This window comes from Peromyscus californicus, unplaced genomic scaffold (genome assembly GCF_007827085.1).
Source record: "Peromyscus californicus insignis strain IS unplaced genomic scaffold, ASM782708v3 Scaffold_18__1_contigs__length_77618521, whole genome shotgun sequence".
Lineage (NCBI taxonomy): Eukaryota > Metazoa > Chordata > Mammalia > Rodentia > Cricetidae > Peromyscus > Peromyscus californicus.
The window spans coordinates 26,015,403-26,030,881 of record NW_026294480.1 but is presented as its reverse complement, the minus strand read 5'-3'; the positions used below and the strand labels follow the sequence as shown (position 1 = coordinate 26,030,881).

The following is a 15,479-nucleotide window of genomic DNA, read 5'->3' as shown; positions in this document are numbered from 1 at the left end:
CTCTGCCTCCTGAGCATTGGGATTAAAAGGTATGTGCCATCATGCCTTGACAGAACTATCTCCGCTTTTCCCCCCTTAGTTCCCTTTATCTAAATGCTCTCTTTCTAAAAAAACAAAAAACAAAAAAAAAACCCTCATTAAATGTGGTAGTTTGAGCCTGGCGGTGATGGCGCATGCCTTTAATCCTACTACAGAGGCAGGCAGATCTTTGTGAATTCCGAGACTGCCAGGACACACAGAAACCCTGTATCAAAAAACCAGCAACAATAACAAAAGGTGGTAGTTGGGGTGTTGTTGTTGGCTTTTACTCTTTTGGGGGGCCTGCCACCCAGCTTCCAAATAAATTGCACATGGAGACTTATTCTTACTTACAAATGTTCAGCCTTAGCTTGGCTTGTTTCTTGCCAGCTTTTTTAAAATTTAAATTATCCTGTCTACCTTTTGCCTCAGGGCTTTTATCTTTTTCTTCTGTATATTTTTCTTTTACTCTTACTATGTGGCTGGCCCCTAGCATCCTCTCCTTGTTCTCTTGTTCTTTCTTCTTGTTCCTCCCAGATTTCTCCTATGTCTCTCTGCCTGCCACCCCACCTATCCTTCGTCCTGCCTTGATATTGGACTTTCAGCTCTTTATTAGACCATCAGGTGTTTTAGACAGGCATAGTAACACAGCTTCACATTGTTAAACAAATGCAACATAAAAGAATGTAACACATCTTTGCATCATTAAGCAAATGTTCCACAGCATAAACAACTGTAACACACCTTAAAATAATAATCCACAACATTGAGGGTCTCCACATTTATTAGTGAAGTTCCATGAATTCCGATGGTCAGCCATCCTCTTAAAAATGGGTTGATCACTTTGACCTGGCAGAGTACAGGAAGCCTTCCCTGTGTAGCCCAGATCAGCTTGAATGCTGGAGGTATGAGCCACCATTGCTGGGACTCTATTTTCATTTTTATTTATTGAAAAATTTTAATTTATTTTGTGTGTATGGATGTTTTGCTTTCATGCATGCCTGCACTATGTGTATGTTTGGTGCCAAGGAGTCCAGAAGAGAGATTTGGGTCCCTGGGAAGTGGAGTTACAGTTTTGAGCCACCATGTAGGTACTGGGAATTGAACTCCAGTTCTCTGTAAGGGCATAAGTACTCCATTTCTGAGCCATCTCTCCAGCCCTCACCTTGAACTCTTGAGCTATTCAAATGCTCCATATCCTCAGTGCTAGAATCACAGGCATGTGCTACCTTGCCTGGCTTGACTCTAAAGTTATTTCTTGTTTATCCATATGTAATATGAACCATATGAACGTGTGGTAAAAGACAGCCCTCCCTCAGACCTTGTTTAACAATATACTAAGTACAGTTTTAGTGTTTTGTTATAAAAAGACGTTGTGTTGTATAATATTGTTTTAACTAGGCAATATTTAACAATATTACTTTAACTGTGTAAAGATGTGTTGCACTTACTTGTTTATGCAGTGTTTGTTTAATGATGTAAAGATGTGTTACATTTGTTTTACCTTACCTGCCTAAGGTGCACTGGATTGGTCTAATAAAGAGCTGAACGGCCAGTAGCTAGGCGGAGAGAGCTGGGCGGGGCTGGTGGGCAGAGAGAATAAATAGAAGGAGAACTCTAGGCTTGAGTGAGAGGAGGAGGGGGAGGAGAGAATGAGGGAAAAAGAGGACACTCCTGGAGCCAGAAACCAGGCAGTGGCTAGCCAGCTAGACAGGTGTAGGACACACAGAAAGAAAAGGTAAAAAAGCCTCAAAGCAAAACGTAGAAGAAGAGAAACAGGCCAAGTTATAAGAGCTAACAAGGAAAGAGCTAAGGCCGGACATTCAAAGCTAGTAAGTCTTGATGTCATGGTTTGGGAGCTGGTTGGTGGCCTAAAAGAAAAAGCTTAGTACACGTGTGGTGTACACATTTAGTACTCAAAATGGCTTTGGCTAAAGCTATTTCTACGTTTAAGTCAAGGTAAATTGGCTGTTTTGTTTTTGTTCTTTTTAAATAGGGTTACACATCATTTTGGAATGACTGTATATCATCTGGATTGCGAGGCTGTATGTTAATTGAATTAGCCTTGAGAGGAAGGTTACAACTAGAGGCTTGTGGAATGAGAAGAAAAAGTCTTTTAACAAGAAAGGTAAGAGGACTTCTAGATAATACCCCTCCCCCCTGTATAATGATGATATTTCTAATAGTTTTAAAATGTTTAAATAGTTTAAAATTGTCTCTACTGGATGGCATTCTGGGTTTTTCTGGTTCTTTGCATATGTGAAAAAGGCTGTCAGGCACTTTCAGGATCGATGACCACTGCATCGTAGGAAGATGCCCCATTTTATTGGCTTCTGAAGACCTTGAGAGAACTTGAGAAAAATTCAGAAGTTTTGTGCAAATTAATTACTCATAGGACATCCATCTTTTTGGAAGACTGCAATTGCTTTTTCTGTCTCTTCTCCACAGTGAAGGTGTAGGTAGGCATTTCTGTTGGTAGAACAGAAATATATACTCTAGTTTTTGGATTTTTAACTTTAGTCTCAAACTTAACTATTCAAAACTGTTTCTCTTCCAGTCTGTTCTACACTTCAGGCATGTTATTTTAAAACCTGGTTTTTCAAAACCATTTTTTCTTTAGTAATTGTATTATAAATCCAAAAGTTAGGCCAGAACCAAACATCTTGTTGCCTTTTAGTTTTTTAAGACAAGAGTCTTCACTTTTTAACCAAGGCTGACTTGGAACTCACTATGTAGCTCATGCTGGCCTTGACCTGGAGATCTCCTGCCTCCATCTCCAGAGCACTAAGATTACAAGCCTGTGCTTCATTCCTTACTCTGAACTTTCCGACTGCTAAGCCAGAGAATGATAATTTTATAAGAAGGCATGCTGTTAATGTGTTAATGAAAGTTACATGCAGGTAGTATCATTGCTGGATTGGAGTGAATTCAGCTAAGAGTGAGTGCTCCCCTAGTGTGTGTGAGGGCCTGTGTTTGAGCTTACTACTGGGTAGGTGGAGTAACGCGGACGTATTTGTTTGAGACAGTCTTGCTGTGTAGCTTATGCAGGCTTTGAATTTAGATTTTCTGACAGTCCCTGAATTGCTGAGATTAGAAACAGGCTGACACCATAGAAACACTCTTAGAGCATCTCTGTGGTAAAGCCAGCCCTTTGCCGTTAAGACAAGCGAGCTAGCATTGAGGGAATTGAACAGATTGCTCTTTTGGATAACTATATCATAAAACAGGTTACAGTTTTGTTTGTTTGTCTGCAACCATAGCAGGAGAAAAACTTAGGAGAAAAGCATCGTGAGGAGGCTGTCATTGTAGTTATCAGTAGGATGCATACACAGCTTAGTATTTAGGACCTTTCCCTTAGAGTCCTGAGTAAAAAGATTGTGCTAACAGGAGTCAGTGTTGTGCTACGCATAAGCAAGAGCCATCGACTGGTGATAGTCTGTCCTCCAGTCATTTTGCATCCAGTGTTTAAATACGTCATGAACTGTGCTAGACTCTGGGAAACAGTTGAGAAACTTACTAAGTCAGTTTAGTTCTGAGGAATGTGAAGAAGGGAAGGTTGTTGGAAAATATTTATATGATTTAGTAAGTTAAATTTTAAAAGTAATTGCTGATTTACTTAAGACAGTCATAGTTAGAAGTCCAAAGGTAGCTGTTTTTCCCCATTTTTTACTTCTGTTCCTGGAAGTCAACTTTTTTAGTTTTTTAGTTTTTTTTTTTTTTTTTTTTTTAAAGACAGTGTCTCTCTGTCGCCCCATCTGTCCTGGAGCCTAGTATGTATACTAGGCTGGCCTCAAACTTGCAGAGATCCTCCTGAGTGCTGGGATTAAAGGCGTGTTACACCACTCTGTTTTTATTCATTTTAAAGCCACTTTGACAAATGACAGCCATAGTGACTTTCAGCCACAAAGAAGTTTCTCAGTTTTGGAGACCAGAGTTAGGAGAGTAGTTGATTTGTTTTCTCAAAGGCTTTAAGGGAGACTCTGTTTATAGCCGCTCCCTCGGCTTTTGGTTGTTTCCCTCTTGTTCTATAGGTTCTGCCCACATGTCCTCATTACCCCCCTCCAACCTCGTACCATGTCACTGCTGCACAACTGACCTCGGGCCTCTCTGTCCCAAGGTTGCAGCTCCAGTGGGGTTTCTTGTATGAATCGAACGTTTTTCTCTGAAAGCCCTGAGGCCTTTGGGAACTCTTTTATCTATATAATGCATTTCCTCAGAGGTCTTGTTTTATCTTTCCACCTTTTCTGTCTTGGATGTAGCAAGAATTTATTGAAATAGAGCATATTTATTTCAAAGTCACACATACCTTGAAATTCTTTTTTTTTTTTTTTTTTCTTTTTTTGGCTTTTCAAGACGGTTTATCTCTGTAGCTCTGGATGTCCTGGAACTCACTCTGTAGTTCAGGTTGGCCTCGGAAACTCAGAGATCCACCTGTCCATATGTCTCTGCCTCCCAGGTGCTGGGATTAAAGGCGTGTAGCACCACTGCCTGGCTGTTATTGAAATTTTAAAGGAATTTAGAACTTGTTTGAATCTTTGATTCGTTTTGAGCAGGGGCAATGAAATGTAGTAAGATTTGCCTCCTGAAGAACTCAGTATGGAGCACTGGCCTGAAAGGGGCCCAAAGTGTTTCCCTCATGCACTCACAGACTCACAGCAGCTGTGGTTACCTGCACAAGATGAAGCCAGTCAGCATCCCAGCATGGAGTGGAGAGGTCTCATGAGGCTCCACCCCCAGTTGAGGAGCAATTGATGGCTGCAGAGGGAGGTTGGTGTGCATGTGTGACCACTGGTAGGGTGCCAGTACTGTGGTGGATGGCCTCACACCATGTGCAAGAACTTCCCCTGACGATCCTTTTCTCTCCCATGAACTTTGGTCTAACTAAGTACTATGGAATGGGCAGTTTGAATATTTCTGGGATCTGCACTGTCCAGCATAGCAATCATGCCACTATTGAAAATTGAGCTGTACTATAAAAAACATACTGGATTTTTGAAAAAAGTATTGGTGGAAACACTAAATAGCTCAGCTTTCAAACAAATATCTATTATGGGCCAATTTTTGGCTATATTGGGTTAAATCCAATATTTAAAAATTAATTTCACTTTTTTCATTTCCTTAAGGTTAGATTTATGGTTGACATTGTGGTTATATATTTTTCTTGTATAATCCTGAAGAATAAGATCTTATATATTTTAATCTTTTGTGAGATTCAGCCAAAAAAAAAAATGAAGGGCACCTTTTTGAAGAAAAGTATGAGAGAACATTGGTATTTAACATTTTTAATAGCCACTCTAAGATACTGTAGTAGATTGAATTTTGGTACTACAGAATTTCAACTAGAAATGTGTTTCTTAGGAGATAACTGAGTGAAGCCCATGGGAATCTAAGGTGACTGGGAAGTGTGGCAGTGTGGGCTGCTTTCCTACTCACCCCCCAGGATTTTCCACTCTTGTTCTTGAGGTTTATTTGTTTTACGTGTCTGGTGTTTTGTTTGCATGCGTGTCTATGCACCACATGCATGCTGTAATTACAGAGGCCAGAAGAAGGTGTTGGATTCCCTGGAACTGGAGTTACAGCTGACTGTGAGCTGGTGCTGGGAATCGACTCGAGTCCTGGAAGAGCAGCCAGTGTGCTGAACTCTTGAGCACCCTTTCACATGAAGACTTTAACCCCATGCAGGTTTTAATTACAGGTGTAGAGTCTGTTCTTGGCCCCCTCCCATCCTCACCCTCTTGGTGCTGGAGATGGAGTAATTTTACATAATCATTAAGGCCCCGCTAGCAGTGGCATTAAAAAAAAAAAGCTTTCTTACTCCTAAAACCGTCCTTCCCCTTCATGTCTTTATTAATCTGTGCTCATGGGAGCCAGTTCTTAATTTTGCTCTTTTGCTCCAGTTTGTCAAAGTTTCCTTAGTGACATTTTTTTGAGAAAATTCATTTTGTTACCTATGTAAAATGCCTTTACTGTGTGAACTCTTCCATAGAGTTCTGTTTCTGGGTCTCAGAATGTTTTAATGAATGAATTTCTGCATTAAATAACTCAAGGTTCAGTGTCAACTAGAATTACTGTAATTGTAAAGTCTCAGCACGAAATATGCATACTTGTTTGTTTTTCATCTAATGAGTTTATGAGGGAAGAAGGTACCATTGGATCATTTCTGACTGCTTATGTTTTAGGTGATCTGTAAATCGGATGCTCCAACAGGGGATGTTCTTCTTGACGAAGCTCTAAAGCATGTTAAGGAGACGCAGCCTCCAGAGACAGTCCAAAACTGGATTGAGTTACTTAGTGGTAAGCTGATGTATTAACAAGTATTAACATCGAGTTCTGCTTAGAGAAGTTTTTTTTGTTTTTGTTTTTGTTTTTAATTATGAAAAATGGTGGTGGGGATGATAATTAAAAAAATTCTTACCTCCTTTTACATGAGAGAGCAGATACTAAATAAGATGGAATAGTCTTCCTTCAAGCTTTCATCTTTTGTTTGTTTTGAGTCAAGGTCTCCTCACTCGATAGCCCTGGCTGAATTACAACTCAGATCCACCTGCCTTTGCCTCCTGAGTGTTGGAATTAAAGGCCTGTACCACCATGCCTGTCTCCAATCATGTGTCAGAATTATTGGCACAGTTTACTATGGTTAAAGTGGACTTCATAAACTATAAACTATCTCTTGATCTTACGTATACCAGGGCTCATTGGGCTTGGTCAGTGTCTTGGATCACTGGATTTCCTTTGACAGTGCATATACCCAAACCAGTATTGTCCTGTGGGGTTGGGTTGATAGGTTAAGGTGGTTGTACTTAACTAGTTAACATTGTATGGCTGCTGACTGAACTTGGTTTTCAGCTTGAACTGCTGTTGTGTACCTCTCACTGGAGTGAGCTTTGAAGAGATTCTGTAAGCTTTCTCCCAGAGTATTGACATACAGTAGGATGTCCATTGGATTAGATTAGGTCAGAATTCATGAGGCAGATATTTAAACAATATCGCATGTTTTTAGATTGGCTATAAATGTCAGAATGTTGTGTTTAGCAGATCTTATTAGTAGGAATATATTAGTGTAGGGGTAAGGTATCTGCCCTTAACCCCTACCTACAGTTCCATAAAAGAAATGCTTCCAGGAGTGAGGGAACAGTGAAAGATTGCTATAATAATTTCATACACATGGGCCAGTGCTCTTCATTCTTCTCCTGCCCTTTGTTTCTTCTCCATTCTTAGTCCTTCTACATCCTTACTCCTCTGTTCCTGCTGTTACAAAATCCCAGACATGTGCGTGTGTATATATGCACACACACATTCATTAGCAACTTGTTAGTAATTTTAAAAAAGCTTCCAAAGTCATATCTCAGGAACACAGGCATTCTTTCTTTGAAGATGCCATAGAAGTCACACGTAGCAAAGACTTGGTCAGCTTAGTGACTGACAACAGCTCTAGGTTGTAAAAGTTTTGGCTGTCTCTTAAAGGGATAGCTGCAAGGGTTAAAAAAGGGAAGAAAATGAACCAATGAGAGGTCTGAGGAAGAGGCAAAGAATATGTGATTAATAATATAAAGAGTTGGGGCTGGAGAGATGGCTCAGAGGTTAAGAACACTGGCTGTTCTTCCAGAGGTCTTGAGTTCAATTCCCAGCAACCACATGGTGGCTCACAACCATCTATAATGAGATCTGGTGCCCTCTTCTGGCCTGCAGGTATACATGCAGACAGAACACTGTATACATAATAAATAAATCTTAAATAAAAATAAAAAATAATTAAAAAAATAATATAAAGAGTTGGTCTACTAAACCTAAAAGCTTGCATTAAAAACTGGTGGAGAAGTATATGCAGAATGTTAATTGTGGAGGAAGCTTAAGGCAACATAGGTGCCATTGATCTCTTGAATATAAGATATACAATATAGAAGATAGAACAAGGCCAGACACCTGCACTGTCACTTCTAGCTCACTATAATTCTTTGAAGGGCTTAGGTACCTGCAATTCCACTCTGTGAAAGTTCATGAGGACACTTTGTTTGGCCAATTGTCTTGTCAGTGGCTAAGGATGGAGAGCAAGACTTCTAAGCGTCTACAGTCTACATGGAACAATAGATATAGTTATGAAGCATATTTTAGTATGTTTATTAATCAAAATTATACAGTTAAATAAAACATCTTCTTGACTATCCACACTTATGTGTGCCCATAAGATTGAGATGTAATCATGAGATTACATGTTACACATTACATGGAAATGCATGGTACACATTACATGGAAATGCATGGTAAATGGGGAGATACAGCTGTTCTTAAGGAAGGAATGCAGGTCTTAGGGAAGAAATGGAGTAGCACATGAGAGAAATACAAGGAGCAACTGGTCATTCATAGTCGGTAACCTCCTGGCCTTGCCAGGTGGGGCTTCCCATCAAAGAGTCACTCATTTGGTGGGTTGACATATGAACACCAGTTATCACTGCTGTATACTATTATGGCCCTGGACATATTAGGAAAGAGTTGCCATGTTGACATGAGAGAAGGGGATCCAGCTTGGGAGCAGAAAACAAAGCCCATTGCTAGTGTGGGAACAGTGGTTCTGGTTGGATCTTAGTGATGGAGTTCCATGCACAAGGCCCAGGAGAAAAACATTCACCTGCTTCCTGTTGAGTAAATGGACCAGATTTCAGCTGGTTGGTTAATAACTAAGTTTTTAAAATTATGTTTGTTTATCTTAGTGTGTATGGGAGGGGTGAGTGTGCCCTGGGCCAGGGTAGAGGTCAGAGGACAACGTGCAAGAGCCCTCTCCTTCGCCATGTGAGCCCAGGCGTGTTGAGCCAGTTGTCATGACTGGCTGTGAGTGGCTTTCCTCACAGAGCCGTCCAGTCTGTGCATTGAAGTTTGTAGGCCTGTGGCCAGTTTGGTGGTGAGAACATTTTTTTTTTCTTTTGAAATTTCAATTGTTTGAAAGTCTTCCTCATCAGAGGTCTGTCCTTAAGGATCTAGAATGTGCATGACTCTGGATTTGATGCCCGCCCTGCCCAGCGTTGTAGAAGTATCAGCAACGGAAAAGTGTGGTGTGCTGTCTGAATGCAGTGGTGCATAGTACTGACCTAGGTGCTGTGAACGTAAAAGAAACATTGCAGATTGGAGTGATTTTAAAATATATTCAAAGGCCGCCTACGTGTCTAATAATTTACTACTTAGGGCTCTCTAAAAGTTTGGTAGTTCAGAAAAAAAAATCTGAGGAATCATAGAAGTTGAAGGAAGACTTTTGATTAGACCTTTAAAAGGTAAAATTTCTACACACAAAAGGAAGTGTGCCTTTTCAGAAGGATTAGAGTGGGCCAGTGAGAAGGCTCAGCATACAAGCAGGCGCTGCTGCCAAGCCTGCCTCCCTGAGTTCAGTGTTCGGGAATAGATGGACGGCCAAGATGTCTGGAGGGTGAGGCCTGGCCTGTCCGACAGACTGTCAGAACACAGTTGTATTGCACTGTAGTTCTGTGAAAATGTTAGTGTATTCAGACAGTAATACCTGACTAGCTAGTGTTGCTAGGAGATAGTATGTCTTTGATAACGTAGAGATTAGTGTAGTCATAGCTAGTTGTGAAATTCAAATATAGATTTTTAAGTATTTATATAAATGGTTGTCATCCTATGTTGTATTAATCTGAATTCTCCAAAGTCAGCTGATATATCTTGTCTGATTGTAGCTTAGGGTTGTCTGCCTTCCTGACAGTGTCATTAGGAAACAGTAAAATCCAAACCCCAGCTGTCAGGTGATAGGTAGACACTAAAGTTGGAATTCCTAAGACCTTGGAACGAAGGTCATCACTGCTGTGCACTTGTGCTGTTTCTTCCATTCTTAGATGTTTGTTCTTTCTGGAAGTCTGGATGTAGCTCCTTCCTTAGAAATAACCCTTAAAATTAAATCATTTCTAATGCCTCATTTTGTTCTTAGGGCCCCATTCCCAATTTATTCTAAGCCAGTAAATTATGAAGGTTTCTCTCACTTAATTGTAATTCCTAGAAGATTAGAATTAAGTCTTAATGTTTATATTCTTGATTTTATATATATATATATATATAATACTATGATTCCCAAGAATATTGTAAATACTACCTTATCAAGTAACTTGCTTTTTTGTGTGTGTATGAGCGCGCTTGAGCCCGCATGCACTTGCAGACACTGATTTATTGTCACTTTTTATTTGAAATGCTTTTCTTTAAATGCATAAAATGGTCTTAATTATTAGTAATTCATAGTACCAGCCTTTTATCATATACTTTAACTCCTTTTCCAAAGTAAATTGTAAAATTGTAATGACTCTTCTATGGGCCAGTGAGAGGTTCAGAGGTTAAGGGTACTTACTGCCAAGTCTGACGACCTGAACTTGAGTTTGATTCCACATGATGGAAAGAAAGAACTTAACTCCTGCAAACTGTCCTCTGACCTCCACATTTGAGTCATGTACATGTGCACACAAATACATACCAAATAATGTAATAAAAGGCTGTCCCAGATAATTTATTCTTTCTAAGAAATAGTTCCCATTTTGTGCACATTTCCTTTAAATTATGTAGATGTTGTACTAGCTCTCTTTAAAAATCCTTGTCTGCTGATTTTCTCATCTTTGGCTATTTCCATTTCCTATTAGTTTTGGGGCACATTTTGTTCTTTGCAAATCTAATGTGGTTTGTTATTGTTACTGTTTTAAAATTGAACACTCAGCATTGTGAATATTAGATTGTTAAGTGCTTAACTTGGTCTAAAGAGTGTTTTGATTTTTAGGGTACCTGCCTAGCATGTGGGAGGTCCTGAATTCAATCTCAGTATTGTCTCCCTTCCCCGAAGGGGAACAGTGTTGGCTTTTGCTTTGGTAGACAGACATTTAAGTTACTTGTGGATCATGCTTTAAAGCTTGGATAGTACAGGTCTAGAGTAGTTTTCACTTGAGACTAGTTCAGCCTTGTTCTAAAGTGTGGTCTTTTTGGGTCCCTTTATGTCCTGGACACTCAGGCCTTTCCCCTCAGCTTAGTTTGGTATTGAGATTTTTCTCACCTCTCTGAAAACTCTTGGCGCTGTCTAGCTTTTTGGTATTTGTCTTTTTGCTTAGCTTCGCAGTTCCTCACTTCGACTTGTGTGGCTTTGTTTTCTGAGACTTTAGAATATAGTGCAGGTCTCTGGACTGTCTGTACTCTGCCTCGTTTCGTTCAGCTGCTTTAGCTATCTTGACCATTGACCACAGACTTGGGCAGAGTGACTGAGTCAGGGTGGCTGCTGTGCTGTGCTTGGAATCCTCATTTCTGCTCTGTTCCCTAGGATATGCCTCTAGGTAGTGTACTTGGGGCAGTTCTGTGTCTCATTATCCCAGTGAAAGTCAAAGTTTTGGAATGCTTTATGACCAGTATCTGCAAACAGTCACTTTTAATTAATTTTCCACATATTTCTAATGACAGCAAGGATTGCTTTGCTGTTAAGGATAGTCTTTTAATTTTTTCTTGTTTTTTTTTCAAGACAAGGTTTCTTTGTGTTAACAGTCCTGGATCTCACTTTGTAGACCAGGCTGGCCTCAAGCTCACTGAGATCCATCTGCCTCTGCCTCCTAAGTGCTGGGATCAAAGGTGTGCACCACCACAGCCCAGCTAGTCTTTGAATTTTTATTTTATGTTTGTGTCCTTGTATGTGTACCAAGTGCCCGAAAAGGTCATAAGGCATTGTTTCCCTGGAAATTGGAGTTACAGGTGGCTGTGAGGCACCTGATGTGGGTGCTAGGAATCAAACTCTGGTCCTCTGGGAGCATCATGTGCTCTTAACCATTGAGCTCCCATCAAGGATATTCTTTACTGTTAGGTGATACAATTAGAATAGTTTCTGTGGCCATGTGAATAGAAATACATTCCAGGTGCCACAGTTCATTAGTCCTTCCTATGATGCTAACAGTGTTCTGTACTAGCTAGTGTGTAACTAATGACCAGCCACTTATGGCTTTTGGTACTTAAAAATGTGTCTTGTAAAGTTGAAGAACTGAAAATTTAAGTACATTTTAAGTTTAATAGCTCCATCTTACTGGTTTCAGTAATGTAGCTTAGAGTCTTTATACTAAAGAAAGGTGATTGAGGTTGATTTTTAATGTGTTGTAGTTTAGAAAAGTACTTTGGTATTTTTTTTTCCCAAAACTACAAAAAATAGTTATGTGTTCATTGGTGATCATTTGGAAAATACAGTTAAACTCATCACATATAATCTGAAAGGTAAACAAAGTTCTCCTATTTTTATGTTTCTTACCAAATTTTGTACAAGAAAATAAATGGTTTGTTCATACCCTCCCTCCCTCTCTCCCCTTCTCCCCTTTTGAGATAGGGTTTCTCTGTGTAACCCTGGCTCTCCTGGATCTTGCCTTGTAGACCAGTCTGTAGAGTAAAGGCATGTGACACCATGCTGGGGTGAAAAATAAATGATTTTAATGGGAAATGCTTAGTTTAACATAAAAGTAAGGGCCTATAGACGACAGACTTAAGAACTGAAAACGATGCTAGGCGGTGGTGGCCCACGCCTTTAATCCCAACACTCAGGAGGTAGAGGCAGGTGGATCTCTGAGTTTGTGGCCAGCCTGGTATATGGAGTGAGTTCCTGGACACCAAAGACGACACAGAGAAACCTTGTCTCCAAAATAAAACAAAACCCAAAACAATGTTTTCTCTTCAGGGGTCAGCTTTATCTTACTTTTCATCCTTGTCCACACAAACTTTACTGTCTTTACAGACGGTCTTAGTGGCAGTTTCAGGAATAGCTTATAATCAAGAGCTTTATTTTTATTTTCCTTTCATCTGTTGAAGATAGGTAGGGACAAATTTGCTGCTTTTGTATTGTAGAGGTTTTGGGGTTTTGGTGTTTTTTGTTTGTTTTTTCTTTCTTTTTTTTTTTTTTTCTTTTTGTAGTATTGAGGGTTGAACTTAGGCCTTTGTGATGCTTTGTATACCTGTAACCCAGATGCTTCCACACTTGCCATCCTCCTGCCTCCACCTGGTGAGTGTGCCCCCCCCCCCCCAATTACATTACGCCTTACTGACTGCTTTTTGTTAACAGCCAGAGCAGGCAAGAACAAAACTTACTGTGTGGTTCAGTACTTTTTTAGATTAAGGGCGGCTGTGGTTTGAAGACTGCTGTGCCTGAGAAGACTGGGTGCCCGCCTTGAACCCAGCGCTTGGACTGCATGATCTAGTGGGGAAGGGGCAGGAATTAAAGTTCCTTTGCTTGTCTGATAGTTCATTTGTTGTTGTTGTAGTTCAGCAAATAATACCCACCATTTCTAACTTCTGGAATGTTCTTACTTAGGTGAGACGTGGAATCCATTAAAATTGCACTATCAGTTAAGAAATGTACGGGAACGATTAGCTAAAAACCTGGTAGAAAAGGGTGTACTGACGACAGAGAAACAGAACTTCCTCCTGTTTGACATGACGACACACCCTCTCACCAATAACAACATTAAGCAGCGCCTCATCAAGAAGGTACAAGAAGCTGTTCTTGACAAATGGGTAAATGACCCTCACCGAATGGACAAGCGCTTGCTGGCCCTCATTTACCTAGCCCATGCCTCAGATGTTTTGGAGAATGCCTTTGCCCCACTTCTGGACGAGCAGTATGATTTAGCCACCAAGAGAGTACGGCAGCTTCTCGACCTAGACCCAGAAGTGGAGTGTCTGAAGGCCAATACCAATGAAGTTTTATGGGCTGTGGTAGCTGCGTTTACCAAGTAACTGTCAGAATGGAATGTTTCCTTTTTCTCATGCGAACCAGTAGTTTTTCTTCTATTGACTTCTGGTTTTCTGTAGTTTGTACTTTCCCACTCTAATAATTGGCTTTTGTTCTACAAAATGGTGGGTGGCGATTTCTTTTTGTGTGTACGCAGGATTCTGCTGGTACGAGAGGCCTTCCTCTTTCTGTTCGTAACCAACCTTACTGCCACATTGGCACTCCATTCCCTCCTGCCATTCTCACTGTTACCTTTGGGGTTTCTGGTGTACTTGGACTCCAGGGTCCCTCCAGTCACCTCATGCACAGCTTTGGATTACCTCAGCTTGAGTTGTCCCACACGTGCACATTCACCTGGCGTTCTGCCTGCAATTCAGACAAGTCACAACAAGGCCTTCAACGCACCAAAGGTAAATATCTGTATCTATTAGGACATTTTCTACATAGACCTCAGTTGAGATGTATACTTAGCAAAATTATTTTTCAATTGAAACAGCACAGTAAATAGGTAATATAAAATGCCCCTGGATTTTGCTTCCTGTGTAAATCTGTTATAATTTTAGCTATAAATCATAAAGGTCCAGTTGTTTCACAGAGCCAGTTTGAGATGGGCTGCATTCCATTTATGCTGTATATAGTTGGGAATTATATATGAATCGCCCCTTCTTCTGGCCACCTCTGCCTCGTCTCAGTACTTTGCAAAATTGAATTAGTTGTGCACCTGGTGCCCCTCACTTGCTTCAGTGATTGTTATTTGATGGCACAACTGACCTCTCATCATTGAGGAAAGATGTGTGGTCGTTTAGGGCTCTTTGGAGCTGTGCCCCTCGTGATACTGTGCCTGTACATCTCTTTTGGGACTTTATTTTTTTTTTCTTTAACTCTCCCTGTTTTTATGATTTCTGTAGGAAAGAGGCTTGTGACCAGTACTAATCTTGAGTACTTTTTTTCCTATCTTCAAGTAAATTAATGTCTGCTCCAAAATATCATTTACCTACTCATCCTTTCTTGAGGAAAAGAAAATCAGATATCAGTCCTAGCAGATGTTGCATGTAAATTGGTAGCAAGTAACGACTGCAACTCAGATGATTAAGAATTTTGTAAGAAAGCTCTGCTATGTTTTAATTTTATATACAATTATGATAATTAGCACATTGTAAGACTACAAACCTCTGCTTTTTAATGTTGATTTTATTCTTTATCACTGTTAATGTACCATTGGTTTCATAATGTAAATACTATACATTGAACAAATTAAATGTCAAATTTTTTATTACCATAGTTCATGTTAATAGTGGGGCTTTCAGGTGTCTAGAAACTTTTGGTTAACATTTGATGCAAAAATACTAGATGCGTATAACTTTAGAGTTGAATTTTAAGGGACTTCCTAATATGTATACTATCTTTTTATCTGAAGTAATAAATAAACTATGATCTTGAAAGTGCCTGAATCAGAGTGAGCACGTCATTTGATTTTTGTGTCTTTTTCTTTGCTTCAAGGGAAGTTTTACTTAGTATGGCATAGTAACATTTCAACTGCATGGTTGGCAAACTGTCTTCAAAGAGCCGGCTAGGAAACGCTTTAAACTTGGCAAGCCGCATATGGTGTTTGTTGTGGAAACTCAGTTCTGCTGAATGAAAGCTGTCACTGACAATACAAATAAACGGCAAGAAACTAGTAGAGAGACAGACAGCTGGCTGTGGGTAATAGTTTGCCATCCCCTTTATGATG

At 40.0% G+C, this 15,479-nt stretch overlaps 1 protein-coding gene across 1 annotated transcript in view; it reads left to right on the top strand.

Moving 5' to 3' along the window:
* The window catches only part of Golph3 (golgi phosphoprotein 3), a 31,098-nt gene extending 15,900 nt beyond the window's left edge, over positions 1-15,198 (top strand). The window contains exons 2-4 of the mRNA XM_052743099.1: positions 2,015-2,146; positions 6,198-6,312; positions 13,328-15,198. Coding sequence (XP_052599059.1) covers positions 2,015-2,146; positions 6,198-6,312; positions 13,328-13,752 — 672 coding nt within the window. The 3' untranslated portion in view covers positions 13,753-15,198. The remainder of the gene's footprint in view (positions 1-2,014; positions 2,147-6,197; positions 6,313-13,327) is intronic.
* Positions 15,199-15,479: the final 281 nt, after the last annotated feature.